The sequence below is a fragment of the Hibiscus syriacus genome, unplaced genomic scaffold (genome assembly GCF_006381635.1).
Source record: "Hibiscus syriacus cultivar Baekdansim isolate YM2019G1 unplaced genomic scaffold, ASM638163v2 tig00111280_pilon, whole genome shotgun sequence".
Classification (NCBI taxonomy): domain Eukaryota; kingdom Viridiplantae; phylum Streptophyta; class Magnoliopsida; order Malvales; family Malvaceae; genus Hibiscus; species Hibiscus syriacus.
The window spans coordinates 133427-160721 of NW_024063046.1; the positions used below are offsets into that span (position 1 = coordinate 133427).

Below are 27295 nucleotides of genomic sequence, written 5' to 3' on the forward strand. Positions count from 1 at the left end.
TCTCCACACCACATGTATGTCTTCTCTCCTTACTTTTTGTTTCCTTTGATCGGGCAATTTGTGCCCATATGGTAAGGGATTTTACAACAACAACAACAAAACCCTATTCCCGTATATAATGGGGTAAGGTGGAGGTAGGGTAGTAGGCTGCCCCCAACGCTATGTTGAGAGCAGCTTCCGTGGAAGACCTCCGGCAGTCAGAAAATTAAAAATTAAAGATAAAATACAATGCATGTAGAAATAAATAAATACATAGTTGAACAGTCTTCATATGCAGTCTACATATGCGCGTCTGTAATGGGAAGTAATCCCTACAAATAAATCCCTGCGTAAAAATCTCTGCATATAGACAGAAACGTAAGTCCGAGCTAAGTAAGGGATTTTAGATTGGTATAAATTTTGATAAAATAACACAATACATTTTATATGTATTATATAAATGTTTTGATGATCCAACTTTAAAATTTTTAATTTTGTTATTTAATTTTAAAAATGATCATGCGATAATTAATTGTATAATATTATTTAATTTTTTGAGTAAACTTGTGCAAGAAAAATAACTTCGGGATTTTTTCTCTCAACGTCAACTTTTTGGACTCTCTTTGATTTATTGAAGTCAAAATATTTTCTTCCAAATCCAAATAATAATAGTGAAAGTTGTAGAACAAACTTCTACAAACTAATATATTAAAATTATGATTCAAGTTTTATCGATTTCAAGAAAAAACAAACTAAGATGATAAAAATGAGAAAAGATAAAATTTTAGAATTAGTTAAGTTACAAGTAATGGCCAACAACGGTCTAACAACTTTGGGTGAGATATTAGACTAATTTCATAAATAAAACTTTCGAAAACTCTGTTTTGTTACTGTTATTATACTATTAATAATCGGATGACCAAAAAACGAAATTAGATGATAAGTTTGAAAACTTTTCAAGTTGAATGATAACACATTACTTTGAGTGACTAAATGTGTAGTTTACCCAAAAATAACACAATACACTCAATGCATTAAATGAAACCATTTATAGATTTTCAAATGCTTTCACTTAAAAATGCAAATAAATTCCTAAAAAAATCAGCTGCATGGGCAAAACAAAAAGAAAAAAAAAGAAAAAAAAGTCCGATAACAGTTTGATTGAACCATTTGCTCAGTTGGGCAAAATACATTTCACCAAGTCAAAAGCCATGTGAAAAACTCACTTTAAACTAAACATGTTCCTAATTCCTATTTCCATTGAATTCCATGATTTATGGCATCTAGATGAAAATGAAAAAAGAAATGGACATCCCACAAACCTCTGATACCTCAGGCGTCGGTCGGGTGATCTCGTAGTTCCTACGGCTCGGACTCTTATCACTGAGTGGGTGTACCTTGGAATGAGGCACTCCCCAATTAAGCACCATGCTTCCGAATAATCTGGATCGATTGCAGAAGAATATCTTGTTGTGCAGAGTACAATTCATCTTTGCTCTATAATTGCATGTCAAACATCAATGGGGATATCAGTGATGCCATTAAAAACACAAGTGAGACCTGAACTGATGAATTTTAGAAAAGATGCTGCCGAGCACCAGACATTCCCGGCAATAATCAAAGAGCAAAACAACTCGAGGAACATTTTTACATCTGTTTTATGTAGTGGGATTAGGGACGGAAAGGGAGATGGCCAAAGGCAAAGATTACCTTATCCATATCCTCCTCGCTCTTTGCATATATGTTTAAACCACTTGCCTCCAAGGACATCGATTACATCCATAGCTACTTCACCCCTATCTTTTGCTATTTAGTTTTAATTTAATATTGTAAATTTGGAATAGTATATATGATAAACTAAAATATAAAAGGGATACATGAATTATTTTAGGGGTAAAAAAGAAATTTTGAAAGGCAAGTGGTGTAACACCCCTAACCTGTATCCGACCCGGATACGAATTCGAAGTGTCATATTGTTTTTTAAAGCGTTTACTTTTTCAAGATAGTTGAAAATCATCTTTCATTAAAATAAAATGTAAACACTTTACATAATTACAACCAAAAAGGTTTACAAAACCGATCAAAGCATATTTAATTTAAGCATTTATTTACATACCAACAAAATAACATATAACAAAAGTACCTACTACTTAAATTAATTCTGATCTGATCTTCAGTCGATAAATATTGTCTTGCCCGCTTGTCCTAACTTGGATCTCCTTGTTTTTCTGAACCTACGTCTGAAACATTCACACGCTAAGTCACGTAAAGCATTAATACAATAATAAAATCATGAAACATGCAATACCATAATATTGGAGTGTAATAAAAATCATCATATATCTACTTAACAAGAATATACATGAATATGCATTTAATAAATAATAACCTATCACATGATTCAATGTTATTTCATTTATATCTTTTCTTAGCCCTTGGTACATTACTGAAAACTTAAGGTATGTAAGTCCATTGAGGTTGTACACCAATGTTGTCACCACAGCTCGTATAAAATGCACCGAAGTGCCGCTTAGAAATTTGAACCGAAGTGCCACATAGAATGTCCCGAAGGACCACATATATGTCTCGAAGGACCGAGTAGAAATGTCCCAAAATACCACGTAGAATTATCCCGAAGGACCGCGTAGAACCCTCGACTCTTGGCATGTCAATTATACCCTCGGCTCTCATATCATATACTATGGGCTTTACCATTTACATCATATCTTATAACTTATTTCACATAGTCAAGTAATCACATAGGTAATGTCTCATAGCTTATACCATTAACTCATTTATCCATATAGTTTATATAACACCTAGACTAACATACAATACATAACTCATGTATAACATTGAAAGTAACATATATAAATATGCATGTAATCAAATACGCATAGAAACCATATTAACCATATTTTAATATTCATGCAATCATGAAAGCAAAACATGATAAACAGACTCATCGCGAGTCTAGTTTCCATATAATTATATGTTATAGTAATATGCATTCACCTTAGCCTCACTTAGTTCAATTAACTCCTATACCTCTTTCTCTCTTGATCGATCTTAACTCGTTGATTATTCCGGAACTTGCTTATGTTTGATATCTACACAAATATACATTCGATATGAATATAAGAATTCTAAGCATTATGAATCGATCGTTAATAACATAAGCTAAAATAAGTACTTAATTCAAATTTTCACTTTAAATAGTATCGATACCCAAGGTACAGTACCAATACTTTCTTACTGTGGTATCGTTACTATACTTCAGTATCGATACCCTTTTTCGATTATGGAATTCCATCTCTAAAAATGGTATCGATACTTGCATAATGGTATCGGTGCCCTTGGTATCGATGCTACCCCTTTAGTATCGATACTCCATGAATAATTACCAACTTTTAGCTTATAGTATCGATATTGTTCATCCAGTATCAATACCATAACCCAATATTTCTTATTTTCACTTTGAAGTATCGGTAATGTACCTTGGGTACTGATATTATTCAAAGTGAAAATTTGAATTAAGTAATTCTTTTATCTTAGGTTATTAATAATCGATTCATAATGCTTAGAATTCTGATATTCGTATCGAATGTATATTTGTATAGATATCAAACATAAGTAAGTTTCGGAACAGTCAACGAGTTAAGATCGATCTAGAGAGAGATAAAGAGTTATAGGAGTTGATTGGACTAAGTGAGGATAAGGTGAGCACATATTACTATGACATATAATTATATGGAAACTAGACTCGCGATGAGTTTGTTTATCATGTTTTGCTTTCATGATTGCATGAATACTAAAATGTGATTAATATGGTTTCTATGTGTATTTGAGTACATACATATTTATATATGTTACTTGCAATGTTATACATGAGTTATGTATTATATGTTAGTCTAGGTGTTATATGAACTATGTGGATAAATGAGTATAAGATATAAGTTATGTGATAGGATCTACGCATTTATATGAATTAATGGTCTAAGATATGAGACATGACCTATGTGATTACTTGACTATGTGAAATAAGTTATAAGATATGATGTAAATGGTAAAGCCCATAATATATGATATGAGAGCTGATGGTATAATTGACATGCCAAGAGTTGAGGGTTTTACGCGGTCCTTCGGGACAATTCTACGTGGTCATTCGGGACATTTCTATGCGGTCCTTCGGGAATTTCTATGCGTTACTTCGGGACATATATGTGGTCCTCTGGGACATTCTATGTGGCACATCAGTGCAAATTTCTACGCGGCACTTCGATGCATTTTATACGAGCTGTAGTGAAAGTATTGGTGCACAACCTAAATGCACTCACATACCTTAAGTTCTCAGTAATGTACCATGAGCTAAGAAAAGATATAACATGAAATAACATTGAATCATGTGTAGGTTATTATTTGTTAAATGCATATTCATGTATATTCTTGTTAAGTATATATATGATGATTTTTATTACACTTTGATATTATATAGTATTGCATGTTTCATGATTTCATTATTGCATTATTGTATTATATGTCTCACTAAATCTGTGACTTAGCATGTGAGTGTTTCACACGTAGGATCAAAGAAACAAGGAGATCAAAGTTAGGACAGACGGGCAAAACAATATTTATCGACTAAAGATGAGATCAGAATTAATTTAAGCAGTATATATTTTTGTTATATGTTATTTTATTGGTATGTAGATAAAGACTTAAATTAAATATGCTCTGATCGGTTTTGTAAACCTTTTTTTTCTAATTATGTAAAGTATTTGTATTTTATTTTAATGAAAGATGATTTTCAACTATCTTGAAAAAGTAAACGCTTTAAAAAGGCAATGCAACACTTCGAATTCGTATATGGGTCAGATATGGGTTAGGGTGTTATATTTAATGGTATCAGAGCTAAGGATTAGTTGATTATAGGCATAAATCGAAGTCCAAAGTATATTAAAAAGTATACATGCCAACAAAATAGTGAGAATTTTTTATCTGATAAGAAATGAGAATGTTGTCTTGCTAATAGAATTTATTGATTATATCGTATTAGATATTTGAACACGAGAGCTCCCGAAGTGAAGTGGAAGATGATAGACCTGAGGGAAGTAGTAATTCACCTACCCTGGCCAGGTAAGGTGAAGAACATGCACCCAAGGAGTGCCTGTACAAGATAAAGGAGTTTTCTTCAAGATGTTGGACATTATCCTGATGTGTTTCCAACCTCTTGTTCCTTCAACCATCAAAATGAATGTAGCTAAAGAATTGAAAGGATTAGGAGCTCCTGAATTCAAAGGTGAAGCGGAGGAAAGTCCTGTTGATGCAGACCTTTTGTTGAATGATGTGAAGATCATGTTGGAAGGTCTCCACTGCTCTGAAGTGGAGAATCTAGATGGAGTAATTTCAATGTTACGTGGACAATCTAGAGTATGGTGGTCGAATTTCACCATAAGAATGACAAGTGACCAAATCACATGGTCCTTGTTCTTATAAGAGTTTAAACGCAAGTATATTGGAGATTAGTTTGTAAGACAAATGGAGTAAGAGTTTACGAGCCCGAAGCAGTGGAATCACACCGTGTATGAATACAAGTATGAGTTCAATAAGTTAAGTCGTTTTGCTATTGAACTTGTTCCGCCCGAGAATGATGCATGTGAATGGTTTGTTGAGGGCTTGCATCTGATATTGAAAGAAATGTTGATAGTTTTGGATCTGTATTCATTCCAGGAAGTGGTTAACTGTGCTAAAGCTATAGAGAGAGCTTAGAATGAGGTTTGGGGAGCAGAAAGTTCAGATGTCTAAGAGATCTTGTGTTTCGTCGAGTTCTGCACCATAAAAAAGTGGCAGATATTCTGGTTTTCGATCTCAGGCAAGGTCTGAGTCAGCTGCATCCTCTGCTAGAGGATCAAATCCGATGAGAGCCACACATACTTAATCTGTAGGGTTTGGAACTGGGAGATCTAATCAGGGTCAAGCCAAACAGTGTCAACGTTGTGGAAGGAACCATATCGGAATATGTCGGGTAGTCTTCGGAGCTTGTTTTCGATATGGGGACACCAGACATTTTATCTGGGATTGTCCGTTGATGGCTGGCGAGCCTACACAATCGAAGCGATCCGCTTCGGTATCTCAGAGAGGAAGATAAAGAGGTAAAGGAAGAAATCAGCCTGAGTCCTCTACTCAACATGAAGTACGTTCAACTGCCCCAGTATATAACATAAACACGAACGAAGAACGTGATGATTCAGAGATTATTGCGGGTACTTTCTAATTGTATGATAAATTTGTTTTGGTATTAATTGATCTGAATTCAACTTATTCATACATTAGTACTAAGTTGGTGAGAGAGTTGAGAATTCAACTAGAAGCAACAAGTAGTGATGTGATAGTGACAAACCCATTAGGGCATAGTGTTCGGGTAAATCGAGTGTGTTGAGGGTATCCCATAAGGATTCAGAGAATTGAATTTTCTGTTAATCTGATGGAATTACCCTTTGACGAATTTGAGGTGATATTGGGAATGGATTGGCTATATCATTATCATGCTAATGTTGATTATAGAATGAAGAGGGTAACATTGATAAGTCCAGAAGGATTAGAAGTTATAATATTTAGTGACAGATTTAATCCGTTAGCAAATGTAATATCAGTAATGACGGCCAAGAAATTATTGTTACAAGAATATCAAGGTTTCATTGCTAATGTGATTGATACTCAAGCTGAGAAGAAAGGATTATAAGAGATTTCAACAGTCAGGGAGTTTCCAGATGTTTTTCCTGTTGAGCTGCCAAGATTACCTCTAGACAGGGAGGTTGAATTTAAAATTGAGGTAATGCATGGAACTGAACCGATTGCAATGGCACCTTATCGAATGGCACCAAAAGAATTCAATGAGCTAAAGATTCAGTTGCATGAATTGTTAGATAAGGGGTTTATCAGATCAAGTGTATCACCTTGGGGAGTTTCAGTGTTGTTTATAAAGAAGAAGAATGGTTCAATGCGTCTCTGTATTGATTATAGACAGCTCAACAAGGTGACTATAAAGAACAAATATCCCCTACCAATAATTGATGATTTATTTGATCAGTTAAAGAGGGCTTCAATTTTCTCTAAGATTGATTTACGTTCTGGATATCATCAATTGAAGATATTTTGGTATATTCAAAGTCTAATGAGGAACATGATGTGCATTTTAGCATAGTTTTGCAAACTTTACGAGATAAGAAGTTATATGCCAAACTATCTAAATGTGAGTTTTGGTTAAATGAGGTGACATTTATTGGGCATGTAATTTATGCCGAGGGGATTCGAGTTGATCCTCAAAAGATCAAAGTTATTTGACTGGGAAATTCCAAAGAATGTGTCTGAAGTTCAAAGTTTCTTGGGTCTTGCAGGTTATTATCGAAGGTTCGTTAAGAACTTTTCGATGATAGTTTTGCCTTTGACAAGGTTGATGAGGAAAAATGTATCTTTTACTTGGACTCCTAAATGCCAAGAGAGTTTTGAAGCATTAAAAATAATTTTAACAGAAGCTCCAGTTTTTGTTCAACCTGAATCGGGCAAGAACTTTTTGGTTTATAGTGACGCATCCTATAATGGCCTGGGATGTGTACTGATGCAAGAAAGGGAAAGTAATGACATGTTCATACAGACAATTAAAATCGCATGAGAAGAATTATTCGACACATGATTTGGAGTTACATGCAGTAGTGTTCGCTCTCAAGATATGGCGTCACTACCTATATGGTGAACGTTGTTACCTTAATACATATATAAAAGCTTGAAGTATCTGATGACTCAGAAAGAGTTAAATATGTGACAAAGAATGTGGATCGAGCTTCTTAAAGATTATGATGTAGTTATTGATTTCCATCATGGAAAAGCCAATGTGGTAGCAGATGCGTTAAGCAGGAAGACATTCACAGCTTTGAGAGCTTTAGATGCAAGGTTTTCATTAGACAGAGATTGTATATTATGTGCAGAATTGATGCTGAGGCTAACGTTGTTGGATCGAATCAAAGAATTACAGGGTAAAGATGAAAGATGTTTTAGAATAATAGAGCAAGTAAAGAATAAAGAAAATAAAGATTTTGAAGTTAAGCCTTATGGGAATTTGTATTATCGAGGGAGGCTAGTGATTCTGAATGACGAGGAATTGAAGAATGATCTGTTGACAGAAGCTAATTGTAGTCCGTTGACAATGCACCCTGGTGGAAACAAAATGTACATGGATCTCAAGAGTCGTTATTGGTGTCCAGGAATGAAAAGAAACATTACAAAATTTGTGTCTAAATGTTTAACATGTCGACAAGTCAAAGTTGAGCATCAAGTCCCTTCAGGATTGTTGCAACCAATCTCCATTCCTCAATAGAAATGGGAGAATGTCACAATGGATTTTGTGACTGGGCTACCTTTGACTCCGAATAAAAGAGATTCGATTTGGGTGATAGTTGATCGATTGACTAAGTCAGCGCATTTCATCTCGGTACTAAACCCAAAAATTCTTCTTTTAACCTAAAAATTTACCAATACTTTACTAGTTTTCTCATTTTACTCTTCTTTAAAACCTTCAAACTCAACTATATATTCTCAAACCAACTTAATTCACTTTAGTACTCCTAAATATCCAAAATCTCAATAGCCTACTTGAAATAAAAAATCATACCAAATTTTCAACTTGGTTATAAAACCTTTCTAACCTTATAATTCTCTTATTCTAACTGAGGACAAGTTAAATTTAACTTCAAACTTCAGTTATTAACTCTTTCTCAACAATTCACTTAAAAACCTCTTATATTTAATCTCTCATAACTTATCAATCTTTGAGTTTTAAGCAACCTTAAGTTTTCCTTAAGTTCTCCTAATACTTCAAGAATCAAAACCTCTTAAAAATAAAAAAGAATAACCCATTAAAAGAATCCTTACCTTAGCATATGGAGTCACGGTAGGTTGAGGAAGAAAGGATGAAGAAGATATCAAGAATTCTCTGATTTTCCTCCCCTCTTACACGTGGATATATATAAAACACCCATAATGGGCTTTTAAATTATTTTCCTGTCTAATGACCAATATGCCCTTGCAACTTCTTCTCTTTGCTATTCAATCTTACACAAACAATTTCTAGATAAACCCCTAAACTTTAAAATTTTCTAATTTGATCACGAAATTTTAAAATCTTACAAATTGGTTACTAACCCGGTGTTTGGATGTTACTAAAGGGGCATAACAAATCAGGTTTTTTTCTGTCTCTAAGTGGGATTAAGTCTTAATATGAAACTGATAAAAAGATTAGGGAAACCAGTAACACAATGCAAGATCAAACTCAAAGGAAACACACATCTGAAAGAAGGAACCGAGGATGAGAGATTACCATGTGCCTGAGATTGCATCCAACAGTCAGTTCTGCATAATAACTATCTACATTTGACAGGAAACAGTAAGGGGCGTCCTTTCCTAAGAAAACTTTCGAGTTTGATCGCAGCATGCTCTTAATGTCATCTGATATATGGGGAACCTTGTCCAGACTTTCAATTTGCAAGGTAATTTTGGTCACCACTGCACGCCATTGGGCACGTGATTTGCTCACAATAACCTAAACATTTACAAGGTAAACAATCAAGACAGATGGGTTTGGATATGATTAATATAATGTGTCCATAAGAAAATAAGCACTCTCAGTAGTCAGTACAATCAATGAGATGTGAAAAGATGATTCTTCTATTTCTAATAAAAGAAAAACTAACATGACTAGAAAAGAGTGAGTTCGGAACCAGAACTGGAAATTTCTCAGAGTTGAGTAATGTTGTTTTTCTAAGTCCCATTTCCACCACCTGACCTTCTATAGATCCTGCCTCCATCAAGAAAAATTATAATTAATTCATACAAAAAATGAAGGAATAATAGACCATAATATACTACTAGAAGTTGCTATACATACAATTTTATACCAAAGCACGGAGATAACGATAGAACAGAATTAACATGTAAACTACAAAAAGGCCCAACTCCAATGCCAATTGTGGGAATTTGAAGAGCTGACGTGGTTGCGGCAGCCACGGGAACCAGAACACATTCCATAACAACCGAAAAACATCGGCTTCCTGCAAAGCCATTGCAGTCTCTACAACCTGCATAAACCAAACTCAAGATAAACATACACAAATAATCAAAACGTTATCCAAATGAAAAGAGGCAATGAAAGATACCTTGACTGCACTAGCAACATTTTTGCCTTGTGGTCGGAATCCGCCGAGTACGTTAATTGTCTATGGAGTAAGTTCGACATGTCTGATAACCGCGATCCCAGCCTCGACGATGACTTTTACAGCGGAGATCCTCGAAGGGAACCTTCCTTCCAATTTGATAGCATCCATCTTTAAGACCCTAACAGCCGTATCAACTGCTCGTTCATATTCCAAACGGCAATTACATCACGATCAATATTCATCCAAGCAATGTTTCGTCATCGATATTTGTCCTTAAAATGTAAGAGAAATCATTCAAGCAATTATTCTTCATCAATACCAAATAATATAATGCAGTGCACAGAATTTGTTTTGGTTCATAGAGGTACATACCTGACTGATGTTGGTCTCATAGGTCCCAAATGGCAAGTCACCGACGAGTAATGGCCGCGTGGCGCCGCGAGCGACTACACTGCAATGGATGAGCATTTCGTCGAGTGAGATAGGGAGAGTGGTGTCATGGCCGTGAACAACCATGGAAGTAGAGTCTCCGACCAGGAAGATATCGATCCCGGCGGTATCGAGGTGGACCGCCGATAGGTAGTCATAGGCTGTAACAACGGCGATGGGCTCACATTTCTTTTATTTTTGCTTCAGCTGGTTAAGAGTCATTCTCTAGTTGGGCGTTTAAGGCTTTGGACCACCGTAGACGGCGTTTTCAGGTACGTTGCTCAGGCTGCGAATAAGGCAGCTCTAGAGACTAAAAAAGCCTTAGACAACTCGTGTAAAAGCAACAATTTGTTGGAAGTATTTTGATAACGGAAGAGAAAGAAACAAATCAACTTTCTATAGTAGGGATCAATTTATGATTTTTTAATAGTCAAAGACTCATCAAAGTCATCTCTATAGTTAGGAGATCATTTTTGTATTTTACCATAAAATAAATGTATATCAGTGTATGTAATCCTTTACACCGGTATAAGTATGTGTTAATTGTAACACTTTACACCAGTGTAAGTATGTGACCTTAACATCTTGTTGTTCAACCATGAAAAGCCGACTGATTACCCTTTTTACTTTAACCATCGATTTTTCAATTTTATCAATCGGATCACCTAACTATTTAAATCTTGTCAATCAAACCACCTGTCGTTAAATATTAACGGAGGAGGTGATGTGGCAGTTAATAAAATTTATATAATTACACATTTAGTCCTCATTACTTATGCATTTTATTAATTTGATCCTAATTTTTAATTAATTTAATAAATTTAATCCTTAATTAGATGGTGAAATGTGTCACTATGTGATTGAATATTTTTTCTTAATATTTTTATTTAATTTAATAAAATTTTCATCTAATCAAATGGTGTCATGTGTCACCAATTGAATTAATAGAAAATAAATTGAATCAATAACCGATGCTAGTGGGGTTTGAATCCAATACATGAGGAGAAGAAGCAAAAACGCCCCAACCACTGGGTTGCACCATTCAAATGACAAACCTATAACGACATAATATATATAGTTAATGGCAATAAGAAAAGGGAAAATGACCTAATAAGAACTCCAACATGAAATAATTGAATAATACGATAATATGATATATATATATATACACACACTTACAAATATTATAATTGATTAATATGTGAATGTATTTTATTTATATTTTAAATTATTTTAATGAAAAAATAAAAATAATTGAAATATATTATAATTAAAATATAACGAAGAGCTTCGTTAACTTAGAATTTTTCTAATGGTTGAAGGCTTATCGTAGTAAGCATTTTAACTTACACATTGACTTGTTTATATCCCAGTTAGAGTAAGAATTTTATATTTTATTATTTATTCATTATATATTTAAAGAAAATTTTAGGAGAAACTTGATTTTATTGAATTAGTCTATTTTAATATAGAATTGTTAAATAAGATTAGAATTCGATCGCTGTTATAATATTTTAAAATATAAGATATGATACATTTTAGTTCAATAAAATTAGAATAATGAAGATAATTTATTAATTTAAAATTTGTAAAATTATATATTTCAATTATAACATATTAAATTCACTTTTATTTTATTTTTGCATTAAATGTGATTTAAAATTTAAATAAAACATATTCATTTATTAATCAATTATAATATATATATATAATTTCATATTATTCAGTTATTTCATGTCTGAGTTTTTATAAGGTCATTTATTACCATTAACTTTATTATAAATTTATGTTTTGTATATTAGACAAATTTAGTGGTCTAGCTTAGTAGTTAAGACGCTTAGTTTTTCAACTTGTGTCCCAGGTTCAAATCCCACCAGCAATAGTTATTGATTTAATTTATTTTCTATTCATTAAATTGGTGACACATGGCACCACTTGATTGGATGGAAAATTTATTAAATTAAAAAATTAAAAAAATCCAATTACACAGTGACATATGTCACCATCGAATTGAAGATTAAATTTATTTAATGAAATAAAAGTTAGGACCAAATTAACAGAATATGAAAGTAATGAAGACTAAATGTATAATTATACAAATTTTATTAACTGCCACATCATCTCTTCCATTAATATTTAACGGCAGGTGGCTTGATTGACAAGATTTAAATAGTTAGGTCTCCCGATTGATAAAATTGGAAAATCAATGGTTAAAGTAAAAAGGGTAAATAGTTAGATAGTCAATGGTATAGTTTACCCTAAAAATAATGTTTTATAAATATTATATTTTAATTAAATTACATTTAGATTTTAACTAATTTATAATTATACGTTTAGTAATTTATGATTTAACGTTTTTATAATTTAATTTAATTTAATGGTGCTCATTGTTTACCGTACTCATCAACGCTCGTCGAGCGTGCCAACATCATCTTATCGATAAATTATCGCCTATGATTTTCCACCAAAATTAAAAGAGATGTATTGTCATCAACTGACACAATCACCTATGTTCTATAGGGAGTTTCTTTGTTGAGTCCCTCGACTATTAAAAGTCATAAAATGGTAGCCCGACTATAGGGAGTTGCTTTGTTAAGTCCCTCAAATATTAAAAGTTACAAAATGATCACTCAACTATTCATTATGTTCTAAACTCATCTTTTTTTGTTGAAACGTTAACGGTCATCTGAGTTGGAAATTAACATGTCGACTGAGATATGATTGTCGTTTGAGATTTTGAGATCAAGTTTTATCATATCTCAGTCAGCAGTTTAACATCCAACTCGAACTGTCGTTAATTTTTTAACAGAAAATGACGAGTTTGGAACATAATGAATAGTCGGTGACCATTTTGTAACTTTTAATAGTCGAATGACTCAACAAAACAACTTATTATAATCGAGGGACCATTTTATAACTTTTAATAGCCAATGACTCATCAAAGTAGTATCCTATAGTTAGGGGGTCATTTGTGTATTTTACCCTAAAATAAATTTATATCAATGTATATAACACTTTACACCACTGTAAGTATTAGGGGTGTGCATTATCAGATATCGGATATTATCCGATCCGAGTTTTTGGATATCCGAAAATTTCAGATACCTAAAGTAATGATCCATATCCGATCCGAAAAAATCGGATATCCGAGATCGTATATCCAAATATCCGGATCCGAATCCATTTTTTTACAAAAAAATCAAAAAAAATTAATAGAAATTAAAATATTCATATTTACTTGTTTTCCAACAATTTGTTTATGTAATTACATGCCCCACTACAATTAAAATTTTAAATAACATAGTACAATAATATAGTCCCCTAAATGTTAAATAGCATAAAATAATGTACATTAACAACACAATAAACCAACACAAGATGTGCAAAATTTCAAAATTTCAAAATATCACACAAGAGTATCAAGTCTTAACAACATAATAAAAGAGATTATAGGATCACTAAGTACTTCAAAATTTCAGAGTACAGGAGGATTCAAACTTGAGGAGACACGAAATTCTTAGTTCTTTCCCGACTGAAATAATCCTTGCTTTGGAAGAGGTTTTTGGTAGACATCTATCCGTTGTTTGTCTAATTTTCAAGATCTGTTGGAAGTAAAAATTATTGCATTGCATGTTATTTTTGTATGGTACTCCTGTATAATACAATGTTTGTGGGATTAATTCCTACACGTTCTTTCTAATTTCTTATGTGTGATCGAAATTTATGCAGGCTAATAAGAGAACTAGAAATAGAGCTTATGAGGTCCTTGTCCAAATTGGCCATGAATATGGAGATCAAGACGGCAGTGGACAGAGAAAACAGCTCTGGGTCGAATATAGCTCAAATTTTTTCGGGTTTTCAGATAATCCGAACATGGTTTTTTATCGATCCGTATTCGATCCGATAATCCGGAAAATATTTTGGATATCTGATCCGAAGTATCCGAAAATTAAAAAAATGGATCCGATATCCGAATTTTTGGATCGGATCAACGGATCGGATCGGTCGGATCGGGTTTTTTTGCACACCCCAAGCAAGTATGTGTTAATTGTAACACTTTACACCGGTGTAAGTATGTGACCTTAACATCTTGTTGCTCTACCATGAAATGACTAATTATCGATAAATTATTAACTACGACTTTCCACCAAAATTAAAAGAGATGTACTGTCATCAACTGACAGAATCACCTATGTTCTATCAACAATTTCAAACATTACTTAATTTGTTGGAGTTTTTTTTTTTCATTTTATTTATAGAGATAATATTTTAGTGTATTGTTGATGGTAAGTCTTATATATTTCGGTAAATCATAAAATGTCACTTTATCAATCGATAAATAAAAAGTTTCATGCAAGATTTATAAATAAATATTGATAAATATATTTAGGGAAATTTTATACACAGTCTATTAGTTAAGACTTAGAGTTTAAGATTTAAGATTTATATTTCAAATAATTATGATTATATAAATTTTAATTTATATAATTTACATAAAAAATTACTCGTATATTTAAAATTAATTATGACTATTGTCCCAATCTCCTTTATCCTCTTATCTGATATCATAATAGAAAGCTCCTTGAATTAAAGTTGTCTAAAATCATGGAAATAAACATTATACCAAACATAGCAGCACAAGAGGTGATATTCGTTCCTTCATTGGTTATATTTTTTCATTTGGATTTTTCTATATATCCCGTTTGTTGTTAGTTTTGATTATTACAAAACATAAACTACATGGATGTAAAAGAAAAAGGAACAAGTTAAAAAACAGAAAGAAAAGGTATTTGCAGCATTAATTAGCGAAGGAGTTGACTCATCAAAAAAACAACTTTGTACCTGTTCAGATTATGGAACAAGAGATAATATTCGCAAACAAGCAACTTTGTAGATTATAGCAGGGAGTCAGGGACTACTATTATCAAATGTACCTGTTCAGTTCATTCAGTGTTCAACACTCAAACAAGCAATATTCACAAGCAACTACATTTACAAAACCAGAATGCAGAGAACTTCAATCAGAACCGATATTCTTTGCCTGTCGAGTCCAAGAAAAAACGAATCTGGCATTCTGTTGAGGCCCTAGGGCAGTTCAACATGTTTCTAATATGCCTGCGTCGTTTCTTCAACATCGAGGAAGTCCTGATCTTCACTTCCTCCAAGAATTTGGCGTTCTTCAGCATATATTGAATGAATGTCCAGTTACAGTTTTGATTGATGAATCCCGTCAGTTTAAGGGCCTTCAAACTCGCAGACACACACACCGGAACAGTCTTCGAAAATGACTTATCACAGTTGTGACCCCTGTGGAGTATTGGTACTTCAATGTGATATACCAAAGTCTTGAGATTGTTTGAGCCGTGAAGCAACTCTTCCAGATCATCCCAATTTGCACAGCTTGTTGTAGTTTCCAGGCATACCAGATTATGGAACTCATGAAACGCCATACTAAATAAGGCAAATTCTGATAAAGAAAGAAATTCAAGATTAGCGAACGCTTCAATGGGCTCACATGTTACATGGATATCTATGATTGCTTCCACCAAGCTGGAAGAATCTATCTGAAAATTCAAAACATTAAAATTCTTCTGCGACAGCTCTATCCTTTCCAAGAGCGGAGCGCTGATCAGTAAACCGTGATCATTAGCTTCATAATTCTTCAGATTCAGTCTCTTCAATGAAGCAACATTGATGACCATATCAAGAATCCCATCATCCAAAATCCTCTCAACAACCAAGTCCTCAAGAACTGGACAACCAGAAAGTAGGATGTTGAAAGACCCTTCATTTGCATAGTGTAATCGCTCCAGTTGCAGAGTCCTTAGATTTTGTAAACAAACATTTTCAGGGAGATCGATGAAAATATTATCAATCAGCTTGAGAGATACGAGTGTTCTGCAAGCAAATAAACGACCAGGCAGTCTAACCGTTGGTACATGTGAAAAATTGAGGCTGAGTTTCAGCTCTTGAACATTCCTTTCTACTGCAGCAGCAACCCATGTACCCAGATGCTCTTCATCCACTTCCAAGAAAGGTTTAAAGTCTATGGTAAACTGGTACACATTTTGAGCTTGACAGTTGGTTAAAAACTTACCTATAGAATCCACAAAGCTGCCCAATGTACCAAGGAATTCAGCTGAACTGAAGGAGAGGACGGGAACAGCAGTCCATAAATGCTTCCATCGCTTTGACAAGGTACTGGTGGCAACTGACAATTTGGTGGGGAGAAAGGAAAGGATGTGGCAAATAATGGAGTCTGGTAGGTTGCTAAGTTGATCAATGTGTTTTTGACCCTTTTCCATATCTTTTTCCTTTTCCTTTTCCACGCTCCTTTTCTTGGATAGTCTTTGAACCAAATCAGCCATATGTGAGTGAAGACTCTGCTTAACCTATGAACAAAAATTTAAAGACTCTGGTTAACCTATGAACAACAATTTAAAGAGACAATTTCAGAGATTCTTGGAATATTATCTTGCTCACCCGTTTACTAAGATCAATGGCAAAAACTCTGTATTCGTGGAATATTATCTTGCCAGCGTTTTTGCATGAAAGAAGCCTTGTGACCGGCGTTGGCAGTTCCGGGGCGGCGTTCCACCGGTCCTTGAACGGAGATTCAACGGCTGCCCGAGAAAGAAACGAGAATGGTAATGGGGATCAGATATTCAGATGGGAGAGCGGGAACAGTTATGGGAGATTGGAGAAGAAGCAGTTTGATTCTTGATTCCATGTTATCCTGGGCCTACCTTATACCATGGCCCACCCCATATATTTTTTTGTGTGTGTTTATATATCGTATGGACTAAATTAAAAGGCTTGATAAAGTAAAAGGGTCAAATCTCTCAATCATCCCATTAAAAAACATCAGAGGGAGGTACTACATTGATGCACTAAATGAAACTTTAGGTGATAATTTTACAAGGAATTGGAAGTGGAGAAATTATATTAAAAAAAACTTGACAAATTATAGGTACCAAATCTGTTATTATCTCACTGGAAACAACAAATGGAATGTGGGAAATGAAGTTAGAGGGAAATTCAAATATTTGATAAAGTACAGGGTTCGGTTCTATAATATTTAAACACTCAATTACCGAAGAAATGATATTTGGACCAAAACAACTAGTTGGTAGTCGAATCGAGATGTAGATAATTTATTTCTTAAAAATGAATGAATAAGAGAATTATACAAATACACATTAATAATTAAACTAATAATTAAAATGTATCTGAACAACACTCACATATAATAAATTTAAAATTAAGATAAAATCTTCAATGAAAATTCACACATGATATATATTTATATATGCATATTAAAACTTAAATAAGTGTTAACCTCCCATAAGCCAATGCCTTATTCTCATTATGTTTATAAATAAATTCAACTTTTTAAAATTTGTTTGTTGAAAAAGTTTCTTTTTGATTAAATATATACTTAACTTTATTATTTATGCATATCTAATTTTTTTGGTACGTACAGTTAGATATTGATGTGTGTACCGACAAATGTAAGCTTGCATTATCGCTTCAAGTAATAAAGTGGATACACTCTCGTGTGTGATGTATCGATCTCACATAAAATAGTGTGGTTAACAAATCCATCAAGATAAATTAATTGAATGGATAAACACTCTAAGTAGATAAGAAATGTGATAGAAGACTTGTTGAGTTAATCGATCTCTGAATTCAAGTAAGCATCTCGTTAATGGTGTTATAAATGTCAGTAAGTGATTATCTCATCGGTTTTGATATAAATTTAGTTGATGATTGTATATACTATAAGATCAATAAGAGTAAACCAACTTATATCTTTGTTGTCAAAAGAGTTTCAATGAGGAGTTTAATAAATGCTTACGTATTATACAAATAGTTCCCTTTATTTTCTGTCTAACTGATTTTGGTCACTGATTTAAAAGTTAAGTGTGCTTGATCTCTTACGTTATTGATCCGTTTGATTTTAGTCTCTTAATCATTAACTTCCATTAACTCGTTAACGGAAACCTGGACAACTAAAAAGTAAAAGATAAATCATGTCTTCTTCTTCTTCCTCCCACCAACGAATCAATCACTGAAAAAGCATGCAAACACGAATTCCCACCATGGGAAAGCATGGTGCTGAATATTATGCATTATCCATTGGGAAAGCATAGTGCTGAATATTATGCATTATCCATGGTGGTGGATATTATGATTATCCATGCAAATACGAATTCCCTACATGGGAAAGCATGCAGCCACTTGTTAGGTATTTTTTCAAGCATTTGCATGCCTAAGCAATTAACACTTATCTAAATTCCTAAGCCTAAAGAACAAATGCGTCGCAGCATTTGAGACAACTTTTCATGTGTCCTAATCGAGTATTACTAACCCACAAAATTAAAATCACTATTTGTCATCTCATACACTTCCTTGGCTGTTCTATCTCTTGTCATTGTAGTTTGTTTTTTGTTTACTATAAACCTAAAGGTTCCAGATACTTAGACTGTTCTGACAGCTCTAAACGATAATTTTCCCCCCTCACATGCTCTTACAATTTAATAGGGGATGTAGTTTAGACGATAGTAATTAGTAATTACCCCACATCTCCATTTAGCCGTAGTTTCCTACTTGAAAAGAATGATGAACTTGAGCTTAAAATTAGTCATAAAATGAACAAAATGGTTAATAAGTTTGAGCTTGCCTCAATATCTGTAAACAACATCTCCGCGTTTACTAAGCTCTTTTCAGTTTCGTTCTAGAATTCACTAAAGAATGTGCATGCTATATCTTAAAGCTTCATCAAGAGAATCAGGCTCCCACTCGATAACCATCTTTGTTGTCCATGCCTTCATCACATATGAGTCATTAACTACAACATCATATATTTCTCTGCCTTTTCAATAAAACCTAGAACATGCTTTATGCCGCATGGAATTGTGAAAACAATGACAATAATGGGAGTTTAGAACCCACTTGCAAAAAATTTTATAATATATAAGCCTATATGTGGTTTACCTGTATCCGGAAGATGAAGCACCAAGAAATCCAACGAGAATGACTTGTTTACCGGCATCAAGGGAGTATAGGGACACGTTTTCAAGAAGAAGAAGAAGTGTGTATTTTTTTATTTTTTTATTATCACATAACACCTTCGTTAAAGGGTTAACGGCTGAAGGATTAAAATCGAACGGACTGATAACGTAAGGGACTAAAATCACTCTTTTTTTAAACCAATGAACCAAAATTATTCTTTTTTAACCGATAACCAAAATCAATTAGACCAAAAACATAAGGGACCATGTATATATTTTACTCATTAAAAAAAGAATAAGAGAAGGTGCGGTGAATAAAAAACCAGAGGCTCTCGAATGCAAAACAAGCACTCTATATACTATATCAACTACGCACCCATGATATCTGTTAGGGAAAACTACTTGAATGTCCACCTAAATATGAGGTTAGTGTCGATATGACCATCATTTTCAAAATTTTATCAACATGATCATTTAACTCTTTAATTGGTTTCAAATAAGTCATATCATATGAGCTACACACCTATGATATCTTTTAGGGTAAACTACTTGAATGCCCACCTAACTATGAGGTTAGTGTCGATATGACCACCATTTTCAAAATTTTATCATTATGACCACTTAACTGTTTGTCGCGACCGTCTTTCGAGTTGGGTTGTACCTAACAAAAATAAAGGAAAAATATTAATTTGTTAAAATAATAATAGTAATATATATATTAAGGTACTATATAATATACACGTGTTCTATACTATAAATATATAATGTAAATATACTATAGGATATACGAATATACAAACCCGGACAAAAAAAGTGTGTCTACAGCTGCCCCTCTTTGCCCATAGCGTGTAACGGGAATAGATCAAAGAGTAAAAGACACACTTTTCGTCCAATATAAAGGTATCACCGAATTTAACATCATCTATTATGGGAGTCGATTCCATCTTATCGAATATCATCTGTCGTAGAGTTGAAATCCGATGTCATGATTGATAGTAAATTTGGACTGAATTACGGATGACTCCCTCACCGTGAGGTTGAGTTGAACTAAAAATCATGAGCACGATATTATTCGTCATGAAGTTGAAACCGAGCTCAAAGCATTGAAAAGTCGCTCCTGGATCGTCTTCTAGCCCAATATACTTCATCGTGAAGCTGAAATTTGACCTGAAGACTTTGGTATGAAACTGGTTTTTCATTGTTGTGTTACAGATGACTCATTCGTCGTGAAGTTGGGTCAATATTTTAGGTACGATATCCTTCGTTGTGAAGTCAAAATCCTAGGTGGCTCATTCGTTGTGAAGTTGAGCTTTGAATTGGATGTCTTTCGTTGTGAAGTTGAAATCCAATCTTGTAAATTGAATCGCTTTGAGATTAATATCTGAAGTTGAAATTGTGGATGGCTCCTTCGCTGTGAAGTTGAGCTTTGAATTGGATGTCCTTCGTTGTGAAGTTGAAATTCACTCTTGTAAATTGTTTCACTTTCGAGTTCAATATCTTTCGCATATATGCTATGCTATGGATGCAATGTTTGTATGTGTGCCTAAAATGCATATGTGAAATATGCTATTTTAGGATTTGGGGGGAAATCTTCAATCTCTGGTTGTCAGTCTTGATGACTCTTGATTATGGAATCTTGAATTTCTGATCTTGATCTTGTATTCTTCACCATGTTTAAATCCGATGTATAGAAAAATGCCTTTTAGTCATCTCAAGTATAATGCATAATCCCTGACCGGCTTCCAAATATATGTACCTTTCAGAAAAATCTTTGTACAATAATACCCAATTATCTTTTCAAGAGTGAATAAATCATTAAGTTTAAATTCAACACAAGATGATTAAAAGGAATTGACTTAGAGAAATGATCATATTTATTTATAAGGAAAATGAACAAAGTATATGACAAACATTTTGGGGAAAAATATATAAATAGATGCCTTAGATCACAATAATAAGAGCGCTTTTGAACTGATACACCGTTAGACGACTTTTGAGTACAACCTTTGCCAATGGGACTTTGAAAATGAGACAATGTTCAGAAGTGCCACATTTCCCTGAATCGTTAAGTCTGCAGAAGATTTGGATGTCGTGACGCAGAACCTTTCCTGAATCCTTATCCAAATTGCCCTTTCGGGTTTTCAACTTGGATCCATCATTGGTCTTAAGGAGTCATTTGCAGGTTTCTATCTTGGACCCACATTTTTTTAATTTAAGGTGCCCTTTCAGGTTTTCACCCTAAATGTTTTTTTCAACTTAGGGCGCCCTAAGCGAAATATTTTTTTACTGCATCTGAATTAACGAGATTTGGTAATTATGGCCCGTCCATTTCAGTCAGAATCAATGCTCCTCCGGAGAAAGCTTTCTTTATAACATAAGGTCTTTCCCAATTTGACATCCATTTTCCTCTGAAATCTTTTTGAATTGGCCAGATTCTCTTTAGTACAAGATCCCCTTCATGGAATACCCTTGAACGCACCTTTTTATTATGTGCTCGAATCATTCATTTTTGGTAGAGTTGACCATGGTGAATGGTTTTCAACCTCTTTTCCTCTATTAGGTTCAACTGATCATATTGAGTTTGGACCTATTATGCATCATCTAGTTTAACTTCTGACATGACTTGGAGTGATGAAATCTCTACCTCAATAGGCAGTATTGCTACTATCCCATATGCTAATGAGAACGGGGTTACCCCAGTCAAAGTTCGTTCCTAGGTTCGGTAATTAAAAAAGCAAAAGGTAATTTCTCGTGTCAATCCTTGTATATCTTAGTTGTTTTCTCCACTATTTTCTTGATGTTTTTGTTTGCTACTTCTACCGTTCCATTCATCTTCGGTCTATAAACAGTAGAATTATGATGTTTTATGTTAAATTATTCACACGCAACGTCCATCATCTTACTGTTCAGGTTCGTGGCATTATCGGTAATGATTCTTCCAGGTAAACCATACCGAAATATGATCTCTTTCTTCAGGAACTTACAAACAATGGACTGAGTAACACTGGCATATGATGTAGTCTCTACCCATTTCGTAAAATAGTCAATTACCACAAGAATGAAACGATGGCCATTTGAAGCCTTCGGATGAAATTGCCTGATAACATCCATGCCCCACATAGAGAATGGCCATGGTGCGGTCATCACATGAAGAGGTTGAGGTGGAACATTGATTTTATCCCCATAAATTTGACATTTGGACATCTTCTAGCATAGTTGATGCAGTCGCTTTCCAATGTGGACCAGAAATATTTGTATCTCATAATTTGCCTTGACATCATATGTCTATTTGCATGCATTCCGCAAACTCTATTATGTACCTCTTCTAATATCATCTTTGCCTCTTTTGCATCTACACATATCAATAAGATCTGATCATGGTTTTTCTTGTACAAGACTTCTCCATCAAGAACATATATAACCACCAACATTCTAATAGTTATTTTATCGGTTTCGATGGCTTCTTCTGGATAACTTCGATTTTTGATGTATTGTAGAATGTCATGATACCAGGGCTTAATGACTTTTACTTCCTCAGTTTGGTAATAATGAGTCAGGTACTCATACGACTGCATTTCAATTGGCATCATATCAGACTCACCACCAACCTTGAATGTGACTGCCAAGGTAGCTAAAGCATCGGCCATTTGGTTTTCTTCTTTTGGTACGTAATGGAAAGAGACTTCGTCAAATTCTTCGAGTTTATCCAATATTAGTTTTCCACCAGCTTTACATCATTCGTTTCCCATTCTTTGCATAGCTGATAGATCACTAAAGCTGAATCTCTATATACTCGTAAGGTCTTTATATTTTGTTCAATAGCAGTTTGATTCCCAAAAACACAAGCCTCATACTCTGCCATGTTGTTAGTGCAATCAAAATTCAGTCTGCTAGTGAATGGGTAATGATTTCCTTCAGGGGAGATTAGTATTGCCCCAATGCCATATCCTAATGCATTTGATGCACCATCAAAATGCATTTTCCAAGAATCACATGTGGAAGTACTTGTTTCTTCTAAGGATATGGCCATCAAGTCTTCGTCTGGGAAGTCAAAGTCCAGCAGCTCGTAATTTTCAGCAGTTCTGCTTGCCAAGAAATCTAATATGGTACTTCCCTTTATAGTTTTTTGACTCACGTACACCCATCAATACTTTAGTGAGTCTAACTTGGAAATCAGCCAAGTGGTGTGGTACATCATGTATTGTCTGAGTCTACGTGTAGCCCAGACTAAAGCACATCAAACCTTTTTGATAGGAGGATATCTGACCTCGCAATCAGTGAAGTTTCTACTCAGGTAATAAATTACCCTTTCTTTTCTCCCAGATTCATCATGCTGACCCATAACACACCCCATTGAATTCTCAAATATTGATAAATACAAGAAAAGATGTTTGCCCTAGTTGTGAGACATTAAGATAGGGGTGCGATATAAGTATTCTTTTATCTTCTCGAATTCAGTCTGACAATCCTCATCCCATGTTCCAGAATTTTCTTTCGAAGAATGCGGAAAATTGGGTCGTACTTATCGGTCAATTGAGATATAAACTGCGCTATGTAATTTAACCTGCCTAAAATTCTCGAACCTCTTTTTGTGTTTGTGGGGGAGGTAAATTTTTGATGGCTTTGACTATATCTGGATCGACTTCGATACCTATCCTACTGACAACGAAGCCTAATAGTTTTCCGGATGTTAGCCTGAAGGTACATTTATTGGGGTTCACTTTCAGCTGGAACTTTCTTAATATTTGAAGGAGTTTTCTTAGATTCTCGACATGTTCATCTTCGGTTTGTGCTTTGATAATCATGTCATCAACATAAACCTCGATTTCTTTGTGCATCATGTCATGAAACAAGGTCACCATGGCTCTTTGATATGTTGCCCCGACATTCTTTAATCCGAAGGGCATTACCTTGTAACATAAAGTTCCTCACATTGAGATGAATGTGGTCTTTTCCATGTCCTCAGGATGCATCTTAATCTGGTTATATCCTGAGAATCAGTCCATGAATGAGAAAAAAGTGTTCCTGGCAGTATTATCCACCAAAGAGTCTATGTACGGCAGAGAAAAGTTATCTTTGGGACTCGCCTTGTTAATATCTCGGTAATCGACACACATGCATACTTTACCATCTTTCTTTGGAACCAACATTATGTTAGCCACCCATTTCAGATACTTGGCCACTTGGAGGAAGTCGACATCGAATTGTTTCTTGACCTCTTCCTTGATCTTAAAGAGCATTTCAGGTCTCATTTTCATTAGCTTTTGTTACACCAATTTGCATTCTGGTTTGATGGGCAGTTTATGGACTACCATATTCATATCTAGTCCCGGCATGTCTTGATACGACCATACAAACACATCTTTGTATTCTTGAAATAAGTATATTAAGTTTTGTCTTGCTTCAGTTGAGAGAGTTGTGCCAATTTTGACTTCCTTTCTTTCCTCTTCCGTACCTAGATTCAAGACTTCGATTTTCTCTTCATGCGGCAATATTTTCTTGTTTTCTCTTTCTACCATCCTTAACAATTTGGAAGATAAACTGCACTCGTCTTCATTGTCACATTCATCAACTTCCCCAAGACAATCAAACTGTTCAAAATCCACTTCCGGGTCAGTATCATCAGTACATGTATTATCATTATCTTGGGACCTGAATGAGAAATGCAATGTTTATATGTGAAAGGAAAATATCCTACATAGAATGGCCGAAACTTAAATTCCAAAGAGGATAAAACGAAAGAAAATTGAATTCAAAAGAAAAGTATTAAATGAAAAAAAAATTAAGTTCAAAAGAATAAGGAAAATATTTGTCGTGAAAGAAACTGCAACTTTTATTGAATTTAAAAAAAAAATTCACCCTTACAAAAGATGACCTATTACCCTGAGTGTAAGCGAATAGGGATAGTTTGAGTATTACTCTGAAAGAAATTTGAAAACCACAAGTAATTCTTTAGTCATCCAGTTGCTAAGCACCAATCCAAGTGGTAAAGGGCGGATTCCTGACCCGTCAGTATTTTCGGCATTCTCTGTGGTTATAGTGTTAATACTCCAATCTTTCAAAGCAGCCTCCAAATCTGGTGAAGTCGACCCAAACTCATAACCACCGGATTTAAATGTTTCATGAAGAGGTGGAAAAACCATGGGTTCCCATTGAAAATCTTTCCTGTTTAATCTGGTCCACCTTCTGTCTCAGCCTTTCTGGATTTCTTCAACTTCTGTTGTTGGCTGGGCTGAAAACCAAGCCCGAACTAGTCTAGCTTTGTTATAGGAATGATAGGGTTGATCATTCATTGCAATAGACTCCCAAATCCTCTTCCCATCTTGGCATCTCTTCCCAATGTCTATTTGATCTCCATTTTAGTGCATTCGGAGAGCCGGGGTTTAGAAATCTTTCCTCCTTCAGCCACAAATGTGGCATTCACAAATTCTAAGGAGCGGAACGAACATTCTACCACTTCATCATTTGCTTATATGTATGGGGCATTAGTGGTCACACTCTCCACAATATCTTCTTCAGCATTAACAATTACCAAAGCCCCATCGATGACAAACCTGACTTTCTCGTGCGGCGTAGACGGTACTGCTCCAGCTTGATGGATCCAAGGTCTTCCCAAAAGGAAGTTGTAGGAAGGCATGATATCCATTACCAAGAATTCAACATTGTAAGTAGCAGGTCAGATGGTTAAAGGAACCTCAATCTTGTCGATTACCTCCCTCTTGGTCCCGTCAAATGCTCGGACCATGCTCTGGCATGTTCTCATGTGGGAAGCATCTATTGTCAGCCTTTTCAACGTAACTAAGTATTATATTTAGGGCTGAGCCATTTTCAATTAACACACTCGGTAAGGTGTGCCCCTTACAATGAGTGGTGATGTGTAATGCCTTAGCTCGACCTCGTCCTCCAAACAGAATCTCATCATCAAAAAATGAAATGAGATTATTAACATGAATATTGTTAACCAGTCGATCCATCTTGCTGACTTGTATGTCTTGTGGCACAAAGGTCTGATTTAGGACATTCAAAAGTACTTCTATGTGTGCCTTTGAACTTAGCATCAGTGTCAATATTGAAACACGTGTCAGCAAGCTATGTAATTGGTCTATGATGTTGTACTCATTGTACTTTAAAAATTTTAGGAATTATATAACTTCTTTCTTCTTTATTGGCTCGTTTATTGTCAGCACATCCCACTTGAAGGGATCAAGTGGTCTCTAAGGGGACTTAGCCTATTTGGAAGTAGCGTTTCCCCATGACATATTCTGCTTCATTATCATCTTCTTTCAGGGTGCTTACTTGGCATTCATACTTCTAAGGCACTAGCATGCTGTCCTTGTAGGAAAAAGGTCGAGGTGCTGTGATCACCACCTTTGCTTGTGTTTTCTTTGCTATCTTCGATTTAGGGGTAATTACTAAAGGATTACCCCTGCCATATCTACTTTCGGATGATTCTCCGGTGGCACAAACATCCATTTCTGGAGAGTCTTGGATTTCATCATAGAATTCCAACTCCTTCATATCCATCACGAGATGGATCAAATCTTTAAACTTTGGGCAATCTTGCACTTCATTCCCTTCTTTATTATGGTAACAACAGTGGTTATCAACTCCACTCCTTGATGTATCAAAATGTGGTGCAAGAAACCCTACTTTTTCCATTTGTCT

The 27295-nt window shown here is 34.6% G+C and overlaps 2 protein-coding genes and 1 pseudogene across 2 annotated transcripts; all 3 read right to left on the bottom strand.

Annotated features, from left to right (window-relative positions):
• Positions 1-1282: 1282 nt before the first annotated feature.
• Positions 1283-9827, bottom strand: LOC120157944 (mechanosensitive ion channel protein 1, mitochondrial-like). Its single transcript, XM_039168906.1, has 3 exons — positions 9726-9827; positions 9353-9574; positions 1283-1476 (listed from the first exon to the last, which is right to left on the bottom strand). Exons 1-3 carry the CDS (start codon positions 9801-9803, stop codon positions 1399-1401), a joined length of 378 nt encoding a protein of 125 aa, XP_039024837.1. The 5' UTR covers positions 9804-9827; the 3' UTR covers positions 1283-1398.
• An 82-nt stretch (positions 9828-9909) lies between these two features.
• Positions 9910-10703, bottom strand: LOC120157955 (annotated as a pseudogene).
• A 4934-nt stretch (positions 10704-15637) lies between these two features.
• LOC120157956 (F-box protein At4g09920-like) lies at positions 15638-16984 on the bottom strand. The gene has a single exon (XM_039168912.1). The coding sequence runs from the start codon at positions 16982-16984 to the stop codon at positions 15638-15640; it is 1347 nt and encodes a 448-aa protein (XP_039024843.1).
• Between the last annotated feature and the right edge of the window lie 10311 nt (positions 16985-27295).

Bases quoted from the DNA above. Each gene is read 5' to 3' on its own strand.
- LOC120157944 (XM_039168906.1), bottom strand. From the start codon at position 9,803: ATGGGACTTAGAAAAACAACATTACTCAACTCTGAGAAATTTCCAGTT. The intron at 9,575-9,725 runs GTTAGTTTTTCT...GTAAATGTTTAG, and splicing joins ACTCACTCTTTTCTAGTCAT to GTTATTGTGAGCAAATCACG. The intron at 1,477-9,352 runs GTAATCTCTCAT...ATGCAATTATAG, and splicing joins GATGCAATCTCAGGCACATG to AGCAAAGATGAATTGTACTC.
- LOC120157956 (XM_039168912.1), bottom strand. From the start codon at position 16,984: ATGGCTGATTTGGTTCAAAGACTATCCAAGAAAAGGAGCGTGGAAAAG.